We start from the raw sequence: 26,775 nt of genomic DNA on the forward strand, positions 1-26,775 counted from the left end.
TTTCCCACTGGCCACATGAGATGAATAGCCACAATGAGTTCTTTATTGCTTATTTGTTCTTCAAGTCTGCTGAAGCATTGCTCATGTACCTAATGTGGCTCCTTGGCGCAAGGAGTAATGATAAGCTGCAGGCCATAGCAAACAATCACAACATTGAGTGCATTACAGTGTAGAACAGGGGTAGGCGACCTTTTGCTACCAGTGTGCCAGATAAAATCCAGCTAAGCTCAGCGTGCCATAGATATCACCCCTCCACGTGCCTGTGTTATGCCATAAGGCTCCTCCATTAACATGATGTGCCATTTATACTGTATGTCATGAGACTACTCCACATGCCGTTTATATGCAATCAGACCCCTTCAAATGCCCCTTATATACCTTCAGTATTCTTCATAACACCCTTATATGTCATTAGATATCCCTTATACGTATAGTCCCTTTGTACCACCATACCTCTACACATACTGTACCCTTTAATGTCATCAGACACCTACATATGCCCCTAATATGCCATCACAATTGCCACATGCCCCTTGTATACCACCAGTATACTTCATAACACCCTTATATGTCATCAGATATCCCTTAGACGTATATGCCACCTCTCCACATGCCCCTTTAATGTCATCAGACACCTACACATGCCCCTAATATGCCATCACACTTGCCACATGCCCCTTCTATGTCATCATATATCCCTTATATATGCCTTTTATTACCAAAATACCTCTCTAATAGTCAAGCTTAGCTATTTTCCTAAATATGGTCTCGATAGGTATGAAAAGACGTTTCTACATCTCTATTTGGTGTCTCTATGGAATAGCACAATGTGGCCACCTTCCTGGTAATGGCGGAAGCCCTTACCTCATGCATGGAATCCATAACTTTAGTCAGGTGAAAGAACCGCTGGGAACTTGCCACAACACCCTTGTGCCTCATACCAACCGCCTTTGCCAATTCTCTAATGTAATTTGACCTCATCTCATCGAAAAGACTTTGGCTTTTAAGACCCTCCAAAGGAACTGCAATAAAAAAAATCTATGATATAAATAAACATAAGCGTTAATGACTGAACCATAAGATAAAACATTACTCCAGTGGAACCAGGCAGCTGTTACACCCGAGATCAGAGAAGGCGGTATTTCAGGGATTGTGATATCGCCATATGTTTAATATATATCTGAGCTCTCCAATTACATAAATAATGGGGATAACATTTAGGGGTATATTCAATAAGCCGCAGGATTTACCCCGCGGCTAATTGGCGCGCTGGACAGGATTAATTTAGCGGGGATTCCACGCGCGGGTGTCCCTGAGACCCCGCGCGCGAGTCCCCGCTGTTTGATTTTACCTCGCACCTCATGTAGGTGCGAGGTAAAATCAGCATGAGGCCGCCCTATTCGGCCTTGCGCGAGCAAGAATAACACACTGATTCCGCAGTTCTCGCGGAATCAGTGTGTTCTCGTGTGGAAGTCCTGTTTTTCGACGCGGGGAAAAAGCTATTCTATTGAATAGCTTAACCCAGCGCCGCGGGACTTTCACCCCTCAATTGCTCGCGGGAGAAGTCCCGCGGGTAATTGAATATGCCCCCAGTGACTTCTTACTGCCACGGGTTACCTGGCAGTATAGCTCTATTTTAAAGCACAGCCTTTGCTGGCAGGGCCGTAACTAATGGTGCCACCATGCATAGACATACTGGGATGGGATGAGGATTCTCCAGGCAGTGCTTCTCTCCCTGTGCTGGCGGCACCACCCCTCATGGCATGACATTATACGCTGTTACCCTGTTAAGGCATTGTTTGCTGGCATACTGTGAAAGCATATATAACTATGAGAGAAAGGCCCAATTATGGAAGTGCAAATGCCCTTTTCTGACATCATGTGCCTAATTTTAGGCAAATGCACCAGATCTGATATGGAAGTGCATGGATTTGAGGGCCAAGATTGCTGCATAAGCTACCAGCGAATTGTGTTATTTGGGGGTTGTTCCTTGCTGAGAATGAATAGGCGTGTGTGCATCTTTCTTTGAATCAACATGCAAAACTAAGGTTTTATTTTGCAGGCCAAGATGGCATATATCGGGCCTGATGCTGAGATAGAGGGATCTCTGTACATGGGGCGCAAATGGCGAGGTTTTGCATACAGCCCATTCGCACATGCAAATTCAAATTCTTTCGTACTACGTCCTGTTCTGAGTTTGGACGGAATCTGAGCAGATCTGTCTTTCGGTGAAATAAGGTGTTTCGCGGTGGGAACTGGGCAGTGATAATGCTGATGCACATAATCTCCCTGATTGGTGTCATGGGAGTGGCGTTCGCATGTAGCTAAAGCTCTGTGTGATTGGTGAGTGGTGTCTACGGGGAAGGGCAGCTTGTTTGTGACGGATCTTTTGCACCTAGCAACTCATACTTACCTACCCTCCCGATTTGGTTGGGAGCCTCCCGAAAATCGTGTGCCGCTCCCGACCTCCCGGGAAGGCAGGCGAACCTCCCGGCTGCCGCCCACCCCTCTTAACTCCCCCGCACTTACCTTACAAACTCCTGCAGTGAGGGGGGCCGTGACGCGATTCACGCCGAATCGCATCATTTTGGCTCCGCCCCCTGCTTCACAATGCCGGTATTATCGGCATTGTGTTGCGAGGCCAAAAATGACACGATCGTGTGGCTCCCACCCCCGCTCCGCCCACAAACGTGCATCACCTGACCGGCCCCGCCTCCTCACGATGGCCACGCCCCCATGTAATGCCGATCTGGCTGCTCCCTCCCGGAAGGGGCAGACAGAAAGTCGGCAAGCCTGCCTAGCATGAAGCTGGTGCAAGTGTCGATACCTATGATGAAGGATGCAGAGGCTGGTGTAAAATCAATAAGTGGCATGGACCTCAGGATTAGCCCTACGGATTCTCGCATTAGTATAAGGTGGTAAATCAGGCTGCCACGGCTGGCAGCAATGTTGTGTAGCTTAGAATCGGGCCCATAGGGAGCAGTCCCCCGTTTGTACAGTATTTTGTCCCTTCTAGAGGACCTGGTTTTCCCACCACCTCTTAAGTTCCAGAAACCAGATCCCAAATACCTAATAGGACGCATTTTGCATCTTGCAGTCGTAGATCATCCGGAAAGTGAATTTCCTGATGTACTTCACCAACTTCAATGAAAAAGTGTAATAAAGGCTTTGAAGTGACTTTACCCTTAATTTCCTTGATAGGTCATCCCGTTCATACGACACCACAGTTTTCGCCTGGGACAAAGGAGTCCCAGAAAAACGTTTCACGACGGCAATACATAGATTATGGATCATACAAGGGTGAGCTACGAAGTAATACGCAATCTTTTTATATTTGAACGTTTTTTGACAGTTCAGCAACATTTTCAAATGAAAGTGTTTCATTTCAAATTTGGGCATCAAGTTTAGCACGTTTTGTCAGCAGAATTTGGCCTTAAGTGTTCCAGGTATGACCTCAGCAGAGCCATTTTCAGGGGTGGGCGACCTAACTGGGATTCCTCCAGACAACGCTGTCCCGGAATCGCCAAGTGGGTATTTCAATAATCCAAATTGGATTCCAAAAGGAAGCGACTGTGCAATAAGGTCCAGCAAATATTTAACTGCTGCAGGAGGCATCTATAGGAAGCAGACGCCACCTGGCAGCTTCTGTACATGCTACATCAGATCAACAGCCGCGATGGCTGAGTAAGCCTCAGATTAATTAGGCTACACCTTGCGAGGCCAGGAAACCTGCGAGGACCTGGACTCGAAACTCCTGGAGAATGGAATTCTCTGGGAACGCAGCCCAGAGACCCTGCTCCGCACCCCCAAACGCTGCAGCATGTGAATCAAGCTGCAGCTTTTAAGGGATCTACTAGCAAGAACCCAAACAATTGATTAATACGTAACCATCAGGTTTATATACTAATCTGAATAAATCCCACAGTCCCTTCATGCTGATGTTTATTTTATATTAAACTAGCTGGGATACCCAGCATTGCCCGGGTTGAGGACTGTACCCTGTAGTACACCGGCAGCCTTTATTTGTTTACATTGTCCTCGCCTATAACCCCATTCCACTCATGCTGAACAGGACCACACTATTTGCTCACATGAATGCTTACAGTGGCGTAACTACCATGGGTGCAAGAGGTGTGGTTGCTATGGTGCCCGAACTGCATCTGTGGCCCGCTGCTCCCCCTGCACCCAGTCACACAAAAAAGGTGGGACGGTCCAGTCAGGGCCAGGTGTCAGCGATGTTGATTTGGTGCCGGCCTGCCAGCCGATTACACTGGCAGGCAGTCATGGAGAGTACACACTGCCGGTAGCAAGGCAATCAGAGCTCACGGACTGGCAGCCAATCAGCAGTGACGGCTCCAGATTGGCTGCTGGTCCGCGAACACCGATTCATATTCACTGTCTGTCCATGTCTACTGCTGCCTGCCGATGCGCCAACTGTAAGTAGCTGGCGACCTGGCCCCAAATCCACACCTGCTGGCTGCTGATGGCACACAGGTGGAGGCGAGAGGCTGCTGGAGGGACATGGGGAGGTGAGTTGCTGGGGTGGGGGGCATAATATGTATAAGGGGTCCTACTGTGTGGTATGACCTGAACTGGCTGTGTGGTATAACATGAATGGGCTCTGTGTGGGGGCAAATGTATTTGTTTCTTTTATCTCTGGGGTAGCCCTTTTAATATCTTGCTATGTGGCCCACAAAGTTCTAGTTACACCTTTGCATTCAAACACAGAGGCTCTGGATTTAATATGAACTTACATGAGTCATAAAGTTTGCCCAGACTGAGGTAAAAGGATGCTTTTGTAGCTTTCTCACAGGTTTTTGGCAGACTGCCACTTTCCACTGGAGCCAGTCCTGGAACCTGTGTAATTTAAGAGTGCTCATTTTTAGGTATTGTGTGACGGTGTGTGGCCCTGACGAAGTTCAAACCTAGGATAAACCATAATCCTGGTCAAACTACACTACCATGCCAAATTTGGTGGAGCTAGGTCATTAACTGGAGGGGTGACATAATGAGAGTGCTGTAGTGCGCTAATGTAAAATCCTTTCTAACAAACCCGGTTCTTTAAACAGTTTTATTTAGAACAAGATATTTTCTCACGAGAAATCGCAGCTTTTTTTTTTTTTTTTTACAGACATTTATCAAAAGAAATATTTATCCTGATGTAAAATGTCTGGACACTGATAACCCAGAATGTAAGACGGATTGTGCTCTATTGAAACCTCCAGCACATTTCAATGCAGTGTAATTCCAGCTCTCAGTATATTTCCATCCGCTTCTATATATTCCTCCAATTTATATAAAATGAAGAAATTGACAACTGATGAATTTAGTGGAGTTGACGTTATTGTATATAAATTTTAACTGTGAAATGAGATATCAAAACTGCTAGGTTATTGGTTATCGAAATAATGGCGCTCGTGTAAAATTGGACGAATTGTGCGCCGAAAACGCAGACGTAATATGCCATCTAAAGGGACATTTTCTGTAACTTGCAGAACTGGGAAAATTTCAAGACACATCCAGGGCTGCAAGGGCAGCAAGTGTGAGCGTTTTATGCCAGGAACAAACAGTAGTTACAGTATGTGCATCAGGTTGATGCCAGGAGAACACAGTAGTATATGCGTCTGAGGTACAGATGCGTCCGCTTACATCGTAGCTACAAACGCGTATGCGCATCGCACCATGTAGGTGCATATGCTACGGAGCACACTGTGGTCACACCATGCAATCCTATCATTCGCGGGTGTGCGGAACCGTTCACGGGCATGCAACGCGATTTGCTGCGCAAGCAGCAAGGATGTAACTGGGCATTTCTGTAATACCAGGAGCTTCACAGTGATACTGTAGTAGCAAATACTAAAGCGACAGAACTCAATTCCTACATGATTTAGGGTTCTATTTTTTGGGGGGGAGGGGAAAAGGGGTACCTGCATATATTATGTATCCCCTGGATGTATCTACAGGGGACTGCGCAGATATCATCCCCCTTTTTTGGTAACAAAAGTATCTCCCGTGGAAACCTATGGTGGCTTCTTTCTTGTGGAATTTACCAAGCCATTTCAGAGCTTGGCACCGGTAGCTAAGCCAGTGGTCGAAATAGGCTTCCATGTGTAGTCATACAGATTTGTATTATATACGGGTTGGTTGTGGCATCGCCATAATGTAGTGGTCAGTCAGCGGCTGCCAGATAGGAAAGTGGCAGCGTTTGCGTGTGACTGAGATTAGTGTTAGGAGGCATAAGAACAAAATGCACCCGACACTACATATGAATGGATGCGTAAGGATTTCTTGTACACATTGCAAAATTTAAAAGGCAGTCTACATTAGTTCCCATATGTGCAGCTCTCTAATCCATTACCCTGACTCACTATTTTAGTTTAGTCTATAACCGATAATAGATGTGTGGGTTCAGATTCCTGGAATCAGAACATTCCCAAACTTAGGGGTTTACTAGTCGAACCGAGACCTCAAAACGAGGCAAAACGTCATCTTCCCGGCATCGGATCTGGCATGTTTTGGATTGCATATTAAAGTCTAACCCTTGTGATCAGGCGCCATTTCAAACTGGAGACTGGAGGGAGAGGGTACGGGCATAGCCATAACTAGACTTTGGTGCCCTGTGCCAGAGAGAGCATTGACACTCCCCCTCATTTTTCAAATAGGGACATAAGATATTGCACCCAAACAAAGGACCATGGCCTCATGGGGAAGGGCCAGGGAAGAAATAGGGGAGGCCAGGAGATGCTGGGGATAAAAGAAGAGGAAGCTACAAGTGAGAATGATGATAAACAGGAAAATTGACAGGCTCAAACAGCACCCCCTGCCCTGTGCCATGGTACTGGTCGCACTGCCTTAGTTGTGGTAGTATAGGGGTACTTAGTTTGTACTAAATTTTAGTTTGTACTCAATTAAAAAAAACATTAACACTGAATGCAGGGGCACTATGTGGACAGCCCCTTTACAATGAAAGAACCACAGATTTTCCCAAGGCCCCCAATGCATGTATTATTATTACTCACTTGTGTTCAGCAGTAAGAGAGCTTTCATGCACAGGAACTCCTCCTGGGTGATTTGTAATTTGACAAACTCCTGCGGCAGCTGTCTCATTGAGAGACATAAGGAATAAAAAGATGAATCTTTCATTCTTTGTCTGAGGAAAGAAATGTTTTATATCTAGTATATTAGAAACAAATATGCCACTTTATTTTGTACTCTGGATATGTTGTGTAAAATGAGAGTGTAAATATATTGGTACAGGTATGGAAGATCTACAGTATCTAGGTAGGCAGTCAATAGGTCGACACTAGATGGTCGACGTGCAAATGGGTGACAGGGTCAAATGGCTGACAGTTAAAAGGCGACAGGGTCAAAAATGATTGACACACAAATGGTCGACACATGTTTTTTTAATGATTTTCAGGGCCAGGATGAGGGATAGGGGTAGGCTGTGGAAGGGGACGGTTAGGGTTAGGCACTAGCGAGTAGGCTTAAAATAACAAAAACATTGTGTATACATTTTCTGTGTCCACCATTTGTGTGTCAACCCTGTCATCCATTTGGTGTTGACCTACTGTATTGACTGTCTATCTAAATACTGTAGATCGTTCAATCCACACCCATATATATCTCTATCACATTTCTTATTTGGCTACATGGCAAAGTGTTGGGAAAAAAAAATCAACAATATTGTGATAATTTTTGCGATAGAGAAATATGACCTACTTTTTAGTGATTTCAAAAGTGTGTGCGCAGAGGTAAAGACAGGTGAATGTCAGTACAGGGACGTAATTACAACTTTCTTAGCCCTATAGCAACATTTTTAATGGATCCCCAATCTTTTAGAGATGCACCAACCAGTAGTTGTTAATTTTAGGCCCCATAGTAGTGCCCTAGTTAATTTTATGCCACTGAGTAGTGCCCCAGTTCACCTTATGACATATTAATATGCCCCCAGTTCATATTATGCCACATTGTAGTGCCCCAGGTCACATTATAGTGCACCCTGAACACCTTATGCTACACTGTAGTCCATACAATGTTCACTGTATGCTACGTTGTAGTGCCTTTTGTTTACAATTTGCCACACAGTAGTGTCCCCTGCCGATGTAAGCTGGATGCAGCTTAGATGGGTCTCTATGCCTCCGGGCCCCATAGCAACTGCACCCCCTGCCACGGGGGGCCCAGGTGAAGGGTGTGTGGCCTAATTGCAGGAGCTGTGGCCACGCCCCCTTAAAAATGGGGAGGGGGGCACTGTAAGCCCCACAGGCATTGGAGACTGCTGCAGCTGCTGCTTAGCAGCTGCGAGCAGTCTCCCAGTGGAGCCCAGCACACAGCAGCGTGTGCTGGGCTGCTGTGATGTAAGGGGGGTGGGGCGGCGCCAGGCCCGTCCAGCAAGCCCAAGTAATTAATATCCACCCTCCCCCCTCAGAGCCCCTGCCCTTTTTATACTTTCTCTAGTACAGTGAATGTATCTGTGGTGGGATGATATACAGTACCATTTGTGGCCCCAAATGGTGGTTTGACGGTATATTCTGTCACTCCAGGAGTAGTAGTTACATATTGGGAGTGCAGTATGTTACCCTCTTCAAACTAAACACCCTTGTCCCTTCCATCTTGTGTTTACTAGCATGAACTCGGCTGCCTTGGCCATTCTGCTTGCGGATTATGGGGTCTATTTAATAAGCCTTGGATGAAGATAAAGTGAACGGAGATAAAGTCCCAACCAATCAGCTCCTAACTGTCATTTTTCAAATACAGCCTGTGACATAGCAGTTAGGAGCTGATTGGTTGAGACTTTATCTCCGTTCACTTTATCTTCATCCAAGACTTAGTAAATAGACCCCTATGTAACCCGTAGTGGGAACTGTAACTCCCAGCGGACTAAAACCTTGAAGAGCCTGGTACTGCACATCTGGCTCTCAGACTCCTTTCAGTAATAAAAAAAAACTGGTTCTACAAGAGAAATATTAACAGGAGAGCGGGTGAGCGCTCTATTTAGCCGGCTAGGGGTATAGCTGCTGCTGCGTATGCATAGAAAATTTGACACTGAATATGTCGTCAATGTATCTTTTTGGTTATAGAAGGTAATGACACCTAATGGGTTTCTCCTATTTTCCTGTCATTACTGGTAGCAATGCAGAGCTAACAGACTTTTTTAGTCGATCAGCTGCAATAGCACAGAGACTGTCAGTCAGCACTCTGATGCAGCTAGGGTGGTTGCGAATATTTACAATGAAACTCCTCTCGGTTATTGCTGACTACTAGTAACAAGAGATAATTTTTTTAATAGTTTTTGAGTGATCATTTTTTCATGTGAACCTTTTCCTCATATTTATACTGTACTTCCAATTTTATTGAAAATTCACTTATCCTTTAATAAAAATGCATGCTCTTTTCTCTAATTTGTGAGGCATGCCTCAATGTTCAGGATTTTATCATTTAGCCAAGCTATTAATATTGTAACTAAAGTCACCAGCTGCCATCTTGGAATATGAGAGATTTTCTTTCCTCCACCCATATGTATTTATTTTCCATATTGTAATCTCTACAGTAACATTATCTCATTTGTGTCTTTGATAATTATTACTGGAGGTTTTATTTGTTTTAGTTTACTTTAACTCTCTCATGTAGAATTTTACCATTGTGTACCCTGATGTTAAAATAGACGTTGTACAGTACACACACAAAAATGGAGATATCCATTTGTGGGCTCAACCAGTGTTCAAGCCTATTCATTTGTTTGGAGACAGTGACATCTTTGAGGCACTGCCTGACTAATATTCATGAGGCCTGATTTATATTCATGAGGTACCAGTTAATTAATAGACTTCATTCTTATGAGTATTAGTTCTACCCAAAACATGGATGACTCCACTTTGTATCTGGGACACCTACACATTTCCTATCTGCCTACCTGAATACTGTGATGGCAACAAGGAACACAAAACCCCTTCCATATTGAAACATGTTCATGAAACTAGTTTACAACTCAGTTTTAATATCAGATGAAGGCAAAGATTATGTTGTCATAGCAACAGCATCATTCGTACTATACCACTTAATTCTGTTCTATAACATCTACAGGGGTTCGGTATCGTTTGTTGACATTCATTATGTCAATATAAAAATGTCTAAATTGTTGTGATGTCGACATTGAGCATGTCTACATTCATCATGTCGTCACTGATGAAATGTCGGCATGCTTAGGATATCAACAATACAGTCTTGGTGGTGCATCAATCACTTACCTGCTAGCAGCTCTATGACGTTGTCTTCTGGATCCTGTGGTTAGGTGATGATGTCATACAGTGGTAATGCACTTAACCCTAATCCTAACTCTCCCCCTAGTGCCTAATCCTAACCCTCCCCACCTGCAGCCTAACCCCAACTCCCCCTAGTGCCTAACATAACCATCCACCCCTATGGCCTAACTTTATCCCCATGCTCCCGCAACTTAGCTCTAATGTTGGCATTCTGCAGAATGTCAACATTTCACGTCAACATTTTGAACATTTCAACATTCTGCATTCATCAGATCATCAATGTCGACATAATAACTGTCAACAGTATCGTGTGATTGTCGACACGGTGACTGCATCCCCATCTACAGTTCCACATGTTTTTTCTAAAAATCTGCAGTAGCTCACAACGGCAAAGAAGCATGGGCTTATCTAGCTATGCATACATATTATTGACTTTGTTTTATATTAACTAAGGCGCCAATTTAGGCGGGTGCGGCCCAAGTTTCAGAATTTGAAAGTGGCCTATTATAAATTGGGCTTGGTATTGCTGGGTTATGGTTGTGCTTGATGGGATCTGGGTGGGGTTCTGGTGGGCTGGTGGCATGGTTTGGCAGGCATGGAAAAGGTTAGGGCTAGAACAAACAAGCAAGTATAAAGTGGGAAAATCCAGACCAATACATTATAAATCCATACATCTTAGCATTGACAATAACCAAGTGTACAGCTCCATGTGACATAAAGTTGATTCATCCAGCTTCTCTTTGTTTAGTTATCTGATATTACTAAAGCAGGCGGCTAATAAATACTTACTCATTCAATACTAAATCTGGGGCAAAATAAAGCATCTGCCCACTGACATGCTTGTAGGACCTCCACCCCATAGCAAAGACCATCAGGCTCATCCAGGAATATTGCAAGAGGATAATCTGATCATCAATGTGGAGATTTCTAAACCCTAAGTAGCGAAATGCGACAATTAAAAGGACATTTAAATAACACTGAAAAATTGCAGAGATCAAAACAAAGTAGTTACTGGTTGTGGAAAGCAAGGTAGAGAGATAATGTACAACCAGATAACACATTGCAAATTATTATGTTAAGTTTTGCAATGTCGTGTCTGCAATTACACACATCACTTAGCTCTGTTCACGCAAGTGGAAAGACGTATCTCTTATGGGCCTGTTTCAGGCTTGGGAGCAAATGTATCTGCATTTGTCTCAGGCGACCTGTCCATGTCATGTCACACTGTGCATGCACAACTTATGGCCATACTTGCCAATATTTGAAAGTTAGAGGTGGCCGCTATTTGGTGATGGGGTAGAAAAATGTGTCACTGGGCTCTTCCTCCCGCGATGCAGGTGGCAGCACACTGATGATGCAATTCACCAAAGATCATGTATTCACGCCCTCTCCATCCCGCCCATTTCACTAGTACCCAAAGCTACTCGAAGTTCGTTGGGTTTTCCAAAAATTGTGAGTCTCCCGGGGTGTTCGGAGTAAATTGCCAAGTATGCGTATGGCAGTATTTTCTGCAGCACAGACCTGAAATTTGCATTCCCTTGAAGAAATGGGTCAAGGGCGTTCACATGCAAGCACAGTAAGGGTGTCGGACACACTTTAGCTATGCCCTTTGAGATGCATCAGTATTTTTTTGATTCAACCATATGTTTAAACCGAACACTGAGCCTACACAAGACCAGTGCAAAGTATGCTCCTTGCAAATTCTTTTTGCACGCTATGTCTATATCTATGGCTATATATTAAAGGTTGCACATATCATAGGATGGGACATTGAAGTGTTGCAATGTACATTTGCAAATGTGAATCTTTTCGGTTGTCTCTAGGCCTGTGGTCCAGGGCTTTTTTTCTGTATGAGCACAGAACATATCTGTGCATTATAATTATACTTTTATAAACATTGCGCTGGCTATTTATATTGTGTAAATAACAGTGTTTATAAACATACCACAATATCATGCTTACCTGGTAGTGATTTTGACCATTTCACAACACAGAGAAGTTGCCGTTCACAAAGCTGGTTAAGGCTACATAACAGCGCACTAGGGGTTTCAGGCTGTGTGTTATCATGTCCCGAATATACCACCTCCGGCTCTATACTTTGTAAGATCTGGAGCAGTTCTGGGATGTACTGAATTTCTTGAACTGAACTTGAAGACGTTCTAAGTGTCAGAGCCTGTTGACATTCGGCAGATGTGGATTGCTGTATCACAAATGTTCCAATTTCTCTTCCAGGTTTCATTTTGTTAAACTTTTTGAACTTTCGACCTAAGAAATGAAGCATAACACATGCTATAACTATTGGTTATAAAGATGATCTCTGTTTTGTACAGAGGTCACTAGAATGTACTACGTATTATACACTGGTCATTTATAGGTTGTCTGTATTGTACATCAAGCATTAACACACTCCCTAGGGTTTGTATCATTAGAATGATGCCTCTATTGAATAAGGGCGGTATGATTTTTTCTGTATTTTCTTAAAGTCATTATAATATTCTCTATATTTATATTGATCACTAAGATGCTCTCTGTATTGTATGAGTCGCTAGAATGCTCTGTGTATTGTATATAGGTCCTAGACTGCTCTTTAAATTATAAATCGATCACACTGATAAAAGAGTTGGACCTCTCACCCAGTAATTTACATTATAAAAAAATGTAAGACAAATGATATAACTGAGACACTATGGGCCTGATTCAGACCCGCTCGCGAGCGCACATTGCTCGCAAGTGGGTCGATGGTCCCCCACTGCACATGCGCGAGCCCCAGCGAGCAACGGCAGCTCCGTCACTCCTGGGCTCACTACAAGACGAGGCGGCTGTCAATATTGATTGACAGCTCGCCCCGTTTTGTAGGCGGGGGGGTGGCTGTGCAAACGTAGGCATTCCCGAAGGAACGCCTGCCATTTGGGGGCGGCCCCTCTAACATCCGAGTGATGTCAGTGGTGAGCTTCCGGCTCTATTAGAGCCGGAAGCTCATTGGGGCTTGCGGCGATGAGACCCTACCACAAGGGTCTCGTCGCAAGCCCGATGGTCGCAATGGTCGAGACCATCACGACCATCACCTGGCCGCTCGTAAAAGGTGTTGGTGGTCACCCACAGCTTAGCAAGCGGCCAGGAGGCCGGCTCCAACAAAAAAAACAAAAAACGCTGTGATTCAGAGCGAGCGCTCTGAAAGAGCGTCCGTCTCTGAATCAGGCCCAATGTACAGTACCTTACACACAGGCGCCATACTGTATTTCCTGTTCTCTCCGCAGATTGGTCTGAGATCTGATTTGCCATATAAGACAGTACTGGAAAATGGCACTGGCAAAATTCCAGCAAGCAGGGCCATAAATAGGGGTGTGAGGCTGGTGCCAAGGAGAGCATAGGGATCTGTGGGCGGCACCGTCGCAGCCCCACGGTCCTTGCTTCAGTCTAGCAGGGTGCCTAGGCTGGCACCCTCCTAGCCAGTATTACTGCGGCAGTGCCACCCATAGCGTCATTTGGACTCTACAGGCACGCACCCTGCCACATGTACAGCTGCCAGACGCTCCAGGCACTGTTGGCAGCCCCGCACCCTATGCACGATGTCATGCGCAGAGAGGGATGGGGTGGCACAGGGCACTGCTAAGCCCTTGCCAGCAAGGCACAGCAACAGGAGGGCCACAGGCTATCCTACTTCTGGTCTGCAAGATGTTCCTGGTTTTTTGTCATATAGATTCTGGTTCCTCACTAGTCTGTGCATTGATCGTACGTTACACATCCTGATATTCCTCCATTTACTGTTTTCATGTTATTACATTTGTTATACTGTATTGGTCTCTAGGATCTCTTTTCGCCTCAGTGGGTTCATTTGTCTATTCTGACATAAGCATTATATACTGTACATTATGCAACCAACTACTTACCCTGAGAAATCCCACAGCTGATGCATGTTTTATTACTGTCTGATTATGTAGTTTAGTGGTCTGGCATATGGATTTTATTCTCACACCATAACATAAAAGGGTTTTGGAAAATAAAAGATGAGATATAGAACATACATATGACATCTCTGATAAAGTCCAGCTACATCGCTTGCGACACACCAGTCTGGTCTCCCCGAGCCATTTATAACGTCTTAGTTGATTCACATTTGAGAACACTCTACTGCTTGTACAACCCAGTCTCCAGAGGCGTAACTAGAGCTTGGCGGGCCCCAAAGTAACATTTTGAAGGGCCCCCAAAGCCTCTTCTGAGGCACCTTCCACAGCACTTCTTCTGAGGCACCTTTCCACAGCACTCCACCGCAGTGGGCATGCCTAATGCCGCCCATGGGGCGTGCTTACTACCACTGATTATATTAATGTTATAACATCCACAAGTCTATTCATCATCTCCGCATCCCCTTATATCATCATCATCTTCCTCCATCAAAGTCTTTACAATTGAGCCCCATGAGTGACGTCCCTGCCAGTCTCCAGTGACTCCTCAAAGTTGATCATTTTGCTTCCCAAGGCTTCGATGTGTTCTTTATATTCTCTCTACATTTCATAAATCATTTTCCTGACAGCAATTTATGACAAGTTTCTCCTTAGAGCTTCATTCCTGGTATTATGAGACGTTCTCTCCATTCATATAATTTTTTTTCAGCCGTTTCACCCATAATTTATCTCATTGCTAGAAGTAGTAGTTATGCTAGCATTTACCACAGACCGCTATTTTTTTTAGTGGGGATGCCGTGTCAGCTCTCAGTTGTTATTGTACTCCAAAATAGGCGGTTCCCAATAGAATGTATTGCGCACAGTATATGACAGTGGACCCAGACTTGGGAACTTTTGGAGGATAGGTGGTACACATCAGTACTAGACAATAATCCTATCTAGGCAATTACTAACCACAAATAATTAATGTATTATTTCTGTAATTCTCTATACATTGTTATTCTGTAGCTATGAGATTTTTTTTGTTTGTTTGTTTTAAAAAAAAAAAAAAAAATTATTTTGTTTTGAATTGGTTTATAGAATTCTTATGCTGGGCATACACTGCCAGATAAAATGTCTGTCAGACCGACAGACATTTTATCTGGCCGGCTGCCAGCCGCAGATGTCCGCGGCATACACTGTGAGAGAAATCTCATAGTGTATAACCCGACATCCACGCTCCGCCCCCGGGGGAGGAGACATTTCCCTGTTCCTTCCGTTTGTCTGTGAGAGAAATCTCATAGTGTATAACCCGACATCCACGCTCCGCCCCCGGGGGAGGAGACATTTCCCTGTTCCTTCCGTTTGTCTGTCGGCTGCGCTGGGCATACACTGCCCGATGCGGCCGACAGTTTACCTGGTAAGATCGCATCGGACGGGCATGCTGGACAATCCAGCATGCCCGACCGAGCAATATTTAACCCTCGGTCGCCCCCCCCACGCTACAATTATCGCGGCAATCTGCCGATATCGGGCGGATCGTCCCGATAATTGTAGCGTGTATGGCCAGCATTAGTATGCCTAAACTGTTTTATCACTCTAAACCCTATATTGCTTTAACTAACAGAAATCTTCCTTCTTTTGTGTTAGATGAAATGTTAGTGTTTCACCAATTCAGCGTGGGTTCCGGATCAAGCTAAAGGATTGTCTGACTGTGCAGCACGCGAGTGAAGACAACAAGTAGTACTGATGCTGTGGTCACCATGTTTTTTTTTATGTAAAAAAGAAATAAAAGTAATACAAATTATATAACCAAGGCGCTGGCACAACTTTGCTACCACTAGTGCCATATTTGGTGGCACTGACTGGCCTAAGCCCCCTAATAATCTTTTATTTAAGTGTCAGAAATATGATGGCATAGGCTCTGGCACTGACAATCTGTGGTCAACTCTAAATTGTGTGTTTTCTTTCTCCATTATGTGATAATTGGCATGTTTTTGGACTTCTCACTCATTTTACACCTCCTGGTACCATCTCACAAAAACGACTGAACATGTTTAATTGCAAACAGTTATTTATCATTCATATGCTGACCTGTGAAGAATCACATTCCTGCCCTCCTGTGCTGTGTGGCAGGGGTGCCGTGAGGAGTGGAAAATGCTGGATTTCTTGAGGGGGGGTTTCCAAATGCTTCCAGCATATACTGGACCAGTGATCACAGTAAGCCACTAGATGCGGCAGTAGGGCCTTCCTGCCTGAGCTGAATGTTTTTGTTTCATATGTGGGCACCATTCCAGAGCATTGGTTCAAACAGGCCGACCAAGAGCCGTGGTAAAAAGGGGGCGTGGCCTCATCGCAGGAGGCGTGGCCATGCCCCCTTCGGGGGAAAAAAGAAAAAAAGATTTTCAGTGCCGCAAAGCCACAAGCAGTCTCCCACTGCAGCTCAACACACGCTGTGTGCTGGGCTGCTGTGAGGAAGGGAGGGGGGGCGGGCCCCTCAGGAAGCCCGGGCCCGGGTAATTTGTACCCGCTCCCCCCCCTCTCGGAACCCCTGGGTGCAAGTCCGGGTGTCTGGGGGAGCAGCAGAACAGAGCACTGCTCTGGACATATATGTACATATTGGTCTCGTTATGCACTGGATAGTGTATTATTATACAGTATTAATAATTAAGCCTGTACATGGTCTATAGCAGTGCACCCCTAAGGCTGCGTACACACCTATAGATATTTCTGTCCAATCTGTCTGGCAGGAAGGAAAATCTGGGAATGTATGGGAGCAAATAACAATAGAAATTTGCTCCCAAATACTGGAAAACGGACCAGATTTTCCTTCCCACCAGACAGCTTGGACAGCTATATCGATAAGTGTGTACGCAGTACAATGCATGTTTTCCAGATCTCCCAGTTGGTGCATAGGGGAATTCACTGGCTGACACATGTTAAAAGATCCACACGTGGTGCTAATTATTTCATTTGTGATAGTGAGAAGAACATGCAGCACTAGTAAAATTCTATTATATTACTATTTCTATTGTAGTCATGGGGTGGGTTGGGGAGGGGGGTTTCCAGGCAACCATAACCCCCCCTCCCCGCGTTTGCCTGTGGTGAGGGAGGGTATGGGCAGACCTAGCGCTTCTGGGACTGTCTTTTGGGGGGGGGCAGACCTGCCAGAAAAGTGCAGCCACACTCTCAATATGGAGTTAGTGGGATATGCCCCCAAAACACCCATTTTTTGGGGGGTGTACCAGCAAATATTAAGTACTCACTGTATGTACTGTACAGGGGACCACAGCAATTATCACAAAAGCCGAATGTAAATGCCGAATGTGCCAAGAGGAGTTTTGGCTCTGGCATCTAACATCATCTTCAGCTGGCATTAGCCATTGTAGCCTATGGGCTACCTTCTGCAGATTTTTTTCGGGAGAGTAATCCATACTGATTGTTGGGGTGGGCTCTTATAATAGCCCCTGAAATAATACATTCAGGACAACAAAGACAATTTATTGCCGTGAAATGCAGTGATGAGTAATTTTTAATACCAAGTGCACACCGCAATCATGCTCCAAATTGTGTTGGTCCCCTTCTTCTGCACTGTGATTGGCTGATTCAGATCTGGCACTGCCCATCTCTATACAGTAACTCAAGGTTGTGTCGTAGGAGATATAGGTGGCCCATTTGGGGATATACTGTAGTGGTCTATATAATATGCCTTGGATGGACATAAAGGTAACAGAGATAAAAGTATCAGCCAACTAGCTCCTGTGATTTTTTCAAACACAGCCTGTGACATGGCAGTTAGGAGCTGATTGGTTGGTACTTTGGGCCTGATTCAGCAGTGCACGCAAGTACAGTGCTATTCACAGATTCCCGATTATCGAGAATCTGCACGTGCGCAGGACCCATTCTGTGAGTGTGCAGAATGGGTTCTCCGTAGTCGCATGCAGACCCTTCAATGCAGCTGCCTGATTGACAGGCAGAAGCATTTAAGGGGCGGTGCAAGGACGGGGTCGGCCGGCGTTTCCGGAAATGGGGGCAGTCTCCTGGGCTTGCAAGCCAGCCAGCCTGAGTAAGCTGAGGCTTACTGAGCTAGCTGGCGATGCGGCGTCGTCCACCATCAACCACTGATGGTCAGAATGGTGATCCCAGCCTACGACCTCCGTCACAAATGCAGCAGGGGGTGTCATACAGGGGGGGTATCATACACCTCCTGCTGCATTTGCATTTCAGCAAGGACGTAATTGCAAAGCTGCCTGTATTCAGCTTTGCAATTGCAATCCTTGCAGAATCAGGCCCTTTATCTCCCTTCACTTTATCTCCATCCAAGGCTTAGGGGACTACCTTAGGGGGTAACTTATCACTGTTCACTTTATCTCCTTACACAGCTTGGTAAATAGACCCCTTAGTACATAGACCCTATAATAATATGTAATTAGAAGGGTGACAAAGGGCCTGATTCACTACAGATCGCTATTCTGCTTATACGCACGCACCGCAGTTGCTAATATCAGCAGTGCTATTTAAATGTTTGCATTAACATTGCGATCGCAGCCTGACATAAGGACGCCCACTTCCCTTTACTCACATCCGTATATACTAGGGGAACATAGCGAAACAATCAGTAACATCGGACCCATAGACACACTTGCACAAGCCCTGACCTTACTCAGTAATTGCTAACATGCACGCACGCTATCAGTGCTATGGCTGCTTATGGCCACGTAGTGGATAATTTATGCACGCCCCTGCAACGGCGTTGAAGTGCACTGGCACACCTGCGTTCGCCAGACCACTCCCTCATCACCACCCACAAACGGCACTTCCTGCCGCACTTCCTGCCGTCACACTGCTCTGGGTCTGTGTAGCCTCTGTAATTGCAGTTCCGATCTCAATTGCTAGTTCGCGCACACACACTGCGCAGAACGCAACAATCAACCGATTGCGTGCGTATTACCAACTGCGTTCCTTGCTGAATCAGGCCCAAAGTCTACATAGAACCAAACACAAGTCTGCTGTTAGCATGTGCAAATGGATAACACACAATTTGTGTCTAGTATATCCCCCTAGGTAACACAACTAATCAGATTAGGTTATTATAATTTTGTAGACAAGATATAAAATATCTATTATGCACAATAACAAGTCTAGTTTTTTAATAGCCCCAGTCTGTAATTCCAATATGAGAATTACAAGAAGTTCTGTACATTTTCTGCAAACCACATAATACACTAATTTAGCTGTACTTTTTTTTGTTAATTCCCAAAGGTAATTACTGTAAATGCACTTGGCTCTGCTGTGACTAATGATTAACTTCAGGATAATTACAATTTAATTCCCCGTAGTTTCGTGTTTATCAGCTTTGCTAAAGCTTTTCATTCAATAATACAATATTTTGCTTAGTAGTGTAAAAGAAAAAGCCATTTACAGGATGTTTGTTAATATATATAAACAGGGGATGTGCGCCGCCCCCCGTGTTTTGGTTTTGGATCTGAATCTCCTTCAAGGTTTTGGATCTGGATTTGGTTTTGCAAAACCACCCTCAAGTGTTTTGGTTTTGGATCTGGATTTCAAAAAAAAAAAAAAATAGATAAAAAGTTTTAAAAACAGCTAAAATCATGTAATTTATGCAATCCAAAACCCGAAATTCGGATCTAAAAATCCAAATTCCGAACCGCAAAAAGATCAGAACCGCGATCCGGATTTATCCAGATCTTCTCAGGAGATCAGAACCGCGACTCGGATTTACCTGGATTCACGAAATTCGTGTGGATTCGGATTTCTGGAGAACCGAAAAGCACAGCTCTAATCAGTATGATTTACCGCCAGCGGCATGGCCAGTGGTTCAAATCCCAAAAGCGGAAGCCCGGCAGGGGTGAAAATCCCGAAGCTACAAAAGGTAAGTATCGCTAACCTTTTTTACCCCCTAACCCCAACCCTCCTTTAGGGGTGCCTAACCATAACCTCCTTCCCAAGTTCATAACCCCCCTCTAAGTGCCTAAACCTAACCCACTGCCTAAATCTAAGTCTCCCAGGGGGGTAAGTGCCTAACCCTAACCTCTCCCCGGGGTGCCTAACCCTAACTTACCCTAGCCTAACCCTAACCTCCCGTGAGGGTGCTTAACCCTAAGTCCCCCCCGGGAGCCCCTAACCTAACCCTCCCTCCCCCGCAGCTGTCCGTGCCCGGCGCCCGGCTTACCTTCGATTGGTAAGCCGGGTGTCGGGCTCCCGACGTAGGTCTAATGACAGGCGTCGGGATTTCAACGCCTGTCATTAGTCCCTTGCCGAGATTAGACAGTCGGGAAGCCGGTGGTCGGAATTTCGACCATCGGCTACCCAACTGCTACCCCAAATAAACATATAAACAATAAAAGTTGGCATTAATTATATAATGGCTTTCTACTGTAAGCCCTTTCTATATTTTGAATAAAACACTTTCACATCGTAAATGCCGCGTTGCACCCGGGATTTGTACACGCGTCCATCCCAGGTGCGACCCAGCTGAGACCCCTTTCAGACTGGCAGATCAACCTGGCATATTGCTGGGTTGATGATGTCACCGCCATCACGGAAATGAGATCTACTCCAAGCGCCGGGTCCTCCCATGCAGTGAATGACCATTCACAGTGCACCGCAAGCCAGGTTTAACTCGTATCCAACCCTGCTCGTTACCCTAGTTAAAATGCCGGGTCAACCTGGGTTATTTCAACCAGTTAGTTTCAACTGGGGCCTTTTACACTGCAAAGTAACCTGGGTTGCTGCACGCTCATGTGCAATAACTCGGGTTATTTGCTGGCAGTGTGAAAGGGGTATTAGTTAATAGCAAAATGAAAGCATTTACATTAAGTAAATGTCTAGTACATTCATACAATTACGCCTGTTGCGCTGCTTTAGTCCTGTCCCAAGTTTGCGCAAAAACTACTGAACCGATTTTCATGAAATCTGCATCATTTTGTTATGGGAACTCCTAGATATAACCTGCACTCTATTGACGACAGGTCGAAGATAGCTGGAGCTTTCTTGTAGTGGTTTTCTTGTAGATGGGTTTCTTGTGGTCTTCAAATCTGGAGCTTTCTTGTAGTTGATTGGTCTTGATTGAATGTCTGCCAGTGTTTCGACCTGTCGTAAGATATTCCAATGTTTTTTCAGTATTGGTTGAATTTTTTTTAATGTCTTTATTGTATTGTGTGATACATGAGATGTCTGGTTTCTTGTTGGTCTTTCCTGGATGCTGGAGAAGACTGCTTCTATCTAGGTACTCAGCTTCGGTAAATATTCTTTTATTTTTTCCTCCAGAATCTGTTGTATAAGTTCTTGTCCTTGTTCTGTTTAGGTGATGATGTCTGTGAGGTTGTGCCTAATGCTCTAAACTGGCTACTTGGTACGTTGTGTAGCCAGTTAGGATGGTGTCCGCTGTCTGGTAGTATGTACAGTAACTGTTCATGTCTACAGGTTTTTGAAAGGTCTTAATGTTTATATAGCCTTTTTTGATGAATATGTTGAGGCCTAGGAAGTTGATTTGTGTTTTACTGTGTACTCTAGTGAAGATGAGATCAATATCGCTAATGTAATCGTTAAGTTCTGCTAGTGTTTCCTCATCTCCCTGCCAGATTAATATTACATTGTCTAGGTAACAACACCAAAGAACCAGGTTTGCTGACAATCTATGCTGCGACCAGACGTACAGCAACAGTCCTTACATCTACTCACGAAGATGTTTGCATAGTTTGAGGCAAACCTGATTCCCATTGCTGTCCCATTAGTTTGACGATAGTAACTGCCCTCAAACCACAGGTAATTGTGTTTGTGTATGAATTGGAAACGTTCAACAATGAATTGTGTTTGTCTTGTGTCATCTTTTGTATCTGCATGAATAAAATGTTCAATTGCTGCTGTACCCTGTTCATGATTGATCACGTTGTATCAAGTGGTAACATCACTGGTACATAGCCAGAAGTCATCTTTCCATTCCAGTCCTGTTAGTGCCGCAAGTGTATGGGTGGTGTCTGAGAGGTGCGATTTCTGTGTTTTTACATAAGGTTGTAGATAGTGGTCAATATATTGGGACAAATTGGATGCTAAGGATTTAATGCTGAGGAATATGGGTTTTCTAGGTTTTTTTTTTGGTATCATGTATCTTTGGCAAATAGTAAAAGACCTGGATGACTCAGTGTTGGATGTAAAGGAATTTATGTTCTTTTTTTTTATTGAGAATGCCTAGTGATAGTGCTTTACTTAGATGGGTCCTGAATTGTTTATGATAGATGGCTGGACGGTCTCCTGTGAGGACTTCATGTGTTTTCTGATCACTAAGAATTCTGAATGCCTCTGTGATGTAATCGTGTTTCTTTAGAATCATGATTCCCCCCCCCCCCGTTTGATTGCTATTATATTATCCTTGTTTTGTGTCAGCCTGTATGCTGATAATGTCTCTAGGTGGCCGAATTTTGTGTTGTCGTCATATGTATCTATAATGGGCTGGATAAGATCAGTAGTACATTCTTTGAGCATGGAGTCCCATTGGTTCATAAATGTAGGATTGTCCAAGTTATGAGTTTCTTTATGCGTAGCCCTTTTTTAGATACACTGTAATGTTTTGCTGTCCAACCATATCTTACATTCATATGTAATAAGTTTTGTAAATGTTGAAGTTCAATACAGGATAACCTTGATTTATCATAATATACACAAGATAATTTTACAAGGAATTATGAGCCTGTAACTGAAAAACTAGAAAAGCAAAGATAATTAACTAACTACACAAATTGGAATTAAAAGTTGCCTTCAGTATAATGTAATTAAATCAATGGACTCATTTGTATCAACAGAAGAGCCAAAATCCTCTTACAGAAACATACCAATCAGAACAATTAGCCCCAGCTGGAAATTCGGGAACATTTTTATAAAAAGGCAGGAAACAATAATCAAAAATTAACAAATTATTAATGACTCAATAAAAGACTTGACAGCAGAAAGCCAAATAATGATGGTTACCCCAGCAATCAGGTACATGGTAGCACACAAACAGGCAAGATCATTTTGGATACACATGATACCAGCAGCCTGGTGCCCAAGACTCTGTCTATACTATATCTGCGCAATTTGAACTAATGGGAAACTCTATAGTTGGTGCATTTCCCATTTATTTCAATGTGCCCAATCATTTTTACAGAGGGCCTGATTCAGAGATGGATAATGCCACCGCTGCTGTGATTTTGTATGCAGCGGCTGTGCAAAAATATGCAACTGTCGCAGCTGCCTGGACTCATATTGAGACACCCACCAACGGAATTGCAAATCCAAGAAGCCCTATGTTTGTACAGAATGGCCGCGGGAACTGAGATGCCAGAGCCATTTTTACTGTGTATGGGATCACAGTCACAGGCAAAGGCACATCCAAAAAGATGGTAGCAACACGCCTGTGTTTGAGTCGCCACCTCCTTGATGCTGCCCACAAATGGTTCCTGCCTGTCAATCAACTGTGCAAACATCGGCATTTCATCCATCTCTGAATCAGGCTCAGAGTTTCTATCTGTAGCACGCACATGAATGACCACATTTAAATGAATGGACACAGTGAAATGAATGGACACATTGAAATGAATGGCAACTTTTGCAAGATTTTTCTCACAGTAGGTAACAGCTGATTGGTTGCTATGGGCAATGTCTCCACTTTATCTCTCACAAAGATTCAATACATGTCCTCCAAAGTCTTATGAAAGTTCCCTAAGTTCAAACCCAAAAGAGCTTTTCCAATAATAATGAATATGACAGCTGGTTTTCATATTGAGGCAGCAATGCTACTTTGTAACTTACACAGTTATTTGCTTTTCTGCTTTTCCTGGCCCTCATGGTAAGAATGAGATCATAACATTTATCCCAGCCAACATATCAGGGTCACGTTGCCCTGTTACTTCTTCTGCTTCTGGTAAGTAGATCATAAACACCCATTGTTGTAAATGAAAAACATTTTGGATCAAACTCCAGAAATAAGACCGGGCGACGCTATAATAAAACAGGCTGCTATTGTCAGTAAACTTAACCAAACAAACACTTCTATTTATATTATTTCCTATTATTTCCAATGGAGGATTCTAATAAAGAGTCTATCTTTGTACAATAGCAATCTGTAATTAATGTGCATAGATAAAAAAACAACGTTTTGTGCAGAAATAAATATATCCAGCTGTTTATCCGGAAATCCGTTTTCTAGAAATTAGGTGAATGAAATAATTGCTGGTGTCTGGTGATTATACACACAGACACAATCTCCTACAGTCACTGACAGAAGCACTGCGTGAATGGTAGCCTTTAAACGGTAGGTTTTTCTTCTTTTCTGCACTTTAGCATATGGTATAGTGGAATTATAGAAATAATCCTTATCCGAAAAAATTATAAATATCAGATAATAAATTCCAAACTTGAATCTCACAACAAGACAAGCAAGAAGACAGCTGGACTCTGGGATATGTCTTTTTTTATTTTGTCTACAGAGAGTGGAAGAAGCAGTCTCTCTATTCACTAGGGATCAGTGCTTTTTGGATGGCTCTTGATTTTTGTAGCGGAAGACAGAGAATGACAGCTGGTTAGCACATACCTACCTACATTGCAGGTGAGAATATAAGGACAGCGGGTGTGGCTAGGGACGGCCACGGACCATCGATGATTAACAACCCCTGACATGCTGCTAAGCACCACTCCTGTCCCCGTCGATGGTTCCATGCTATCAATACTAAGCACTGATGGTACCATCGGTGGAGACCATCAATTTTAGCGGGACAGTACCTATATGGGGCATACTTGCCAACTCTCCCTGATTGTCAAGGAGACTCCCTGAAATAGTAGCAATCTCCCTGACTCCCTGAAGAGTCTAGCAATCTCCCTGATTGCACCTTACCCCCATTTTGAAGTTGTTACATTAATAAAAAAAACAACAAAAGAGATATATACATTCAAACTGGATCATTAGTATTGTTTCCCTGCATTGGTTATAGGGTACAATGATCTCTAAGGGTCATACTTGCCTACCCTCCCGATTCGGCCAGAAATCAAGTGCCGCTCCCGGCCCCCCGGGAAGGCACGCTAACCTCCCAGTGGCCGCTGACCTCCCCCCCCCCCCCCCCACTGCGGTTACAATAGAAACCCCCCGCAGCTGGGGGGCTGGTGAAGCGATTCACGTTGAATCACGTCATGGCCTCGACCCCTGCTTCACAATGCTGTTAATCTCGGCATTGTGAAGAGGGGGCAGGGCCACAATGATGCGATCGTGTGGTCACGCCCCATGCTCTGCCCCCAATGCGGCATCATCGACGCGTCAACCCCCTTTTCTCGCGCGACACATAGCCCACCATGGAAGTCTGACAGCTCCCTCCCGGAAGGAGGGAGCTGAAAGTCGGCAAGTATGCTATGGCTATATGTATTTTCTGAAAAGTATCAGTGTGTTTTTATGAACAAGTAGATCTTACTAACTGCTTTGGGGCTCATTTACATGTGGATGTAAGTCAGGTTTATGATACGCCTCTCAGATGTAGCAGTACATGCCCACTTTACCGCTGCGCTCACAATCTCCTTGAAATGCTTTTTCAAAAGTAGGCAAGTATGGTTTGGGGGCTCTGTCCCGCTAGCACATTCTGGACTGAATTGTTCCAACCAGGGCTATTTTTCAGCAGGAACAAGCAGAAACTCAGTTGCTTAACCTCTCATTAACTATGACGTAATGTCCTGGGTCAAAATGTATTTTCCATAAGATGGCCTTAAAGTAAAACTTATTTTCTAAATACTATATATATGTATATACAGTACTTGTCAAAAATCTGAGCACACCAGTATATTTTAAGGAATTTTCAATTTAACTGCACAGTAACTAAATAAAACCTGTTTTATTGGCTTTGTTTACAAAATAAACAACTGTTTGAACAATAAGGAAACAAAACAAATACTTGTTACCTAAATAAACAAATACTTGTTTATTTAGGTACTTTTAGGTAGTCTGCTTTCATTGAAGTGATGACCCTTAACTAAGAGCTTTGCATATCCTTGGCATCCTATTTATGGCATCCTATTTACTAATTTTTCCAGCTTTTGGCGATCCATTCGAGTCCAGCAGCTTTGAAGAGCCTCCCAGAGGCCCTCAGTGTTGGTAGGCATCTGTTTCCAGACTTCCCTGTCTATTTCTTCCCACAAAAGCTTGATGGGTGAAACATCTGGTGATTGAGGTGGCCATTCCATTTTTGTTACGACTTGAGCATTTTCCTTCTGTTGCAAATAATAAGTACACAACTTGTTTGTTTTGGATCATTATCTTGTTGGAAAACGAAGTTCTGACCCACAAGTCGCTTTCCGGAGGGAATCGCACGACGCACTAATATGTTGTGGTATACCTTTTGATCCATTATTCCGTAGATTCTGACTAAGTCACCAACTTGGTTGCCCGCGAAACATCCCCAAACCATCACATTGCCTCCTCCATGCTTAACTGTTGGCGCTACACAGTCTGGGAGAAAGTGCTCACCTGGACGACGACGCACAAAAGCCCGGCAATGAGAGCCAAAAAGTATAAATTTCGATTTGTCGGTCCAAAGCACCCTCTTCCACTGTTCCTCAGTCTAATTCTTATGCTTCTTAGCTCATGCGCA

At 44.1% G+C, this 26,775-nt stretch overlaps 1 protein-coding gene across 1 annotated transcript in view; it reads right to left on the reverse strand.

Annotated features, from left to right (window-relative positions):
• The window catches only part of PGR (progesterone receptor), a 114,750-nt gene that overhangs the window by 3,546 nt on the left and 84,429 nt on the right, over window positions 1-26,775 (reverse strand). Inside the window, exons 4-7 of the mRNA XM_088456753.1 lie at window positions 12,225-12,527; window positions 11,052-11,196; window positions 7,020-7,150; window positions 865-1,022 (exon numbers count right to left, since the gene is read on the reverse strand). Of these exons, the coding sequence (XP_088312879.1) occupies window positions 865-1,022; window positions 7,020-7,150; window positions 11,052-11,196; window positions 12,225-12,527 (737 nt within the window). The remainder of the gene's footprint in view (window positions 1-864; window positions 1,023-7,019; window positions 7,151-11,051; window positions 11,197-12,224; window positions 12,528-26,775) is intronic.

This window comes from Taudactylus pleione, unplaced genomic scaffold, assembly GCF_031769625.1.
Source record: "Taudactylus pleione unplaced genomic scaffold, aTauple2 ptg000711l, whole genome shotgun sequence".
In the NCBI taxonomy this organism is placed as follows: domain Eukaryota; kingdom Metazoa; phylum Chordata; class Amphibia; order Anura; family Myobatrachidae; genus Taudactylus; species Taudactylus pleione.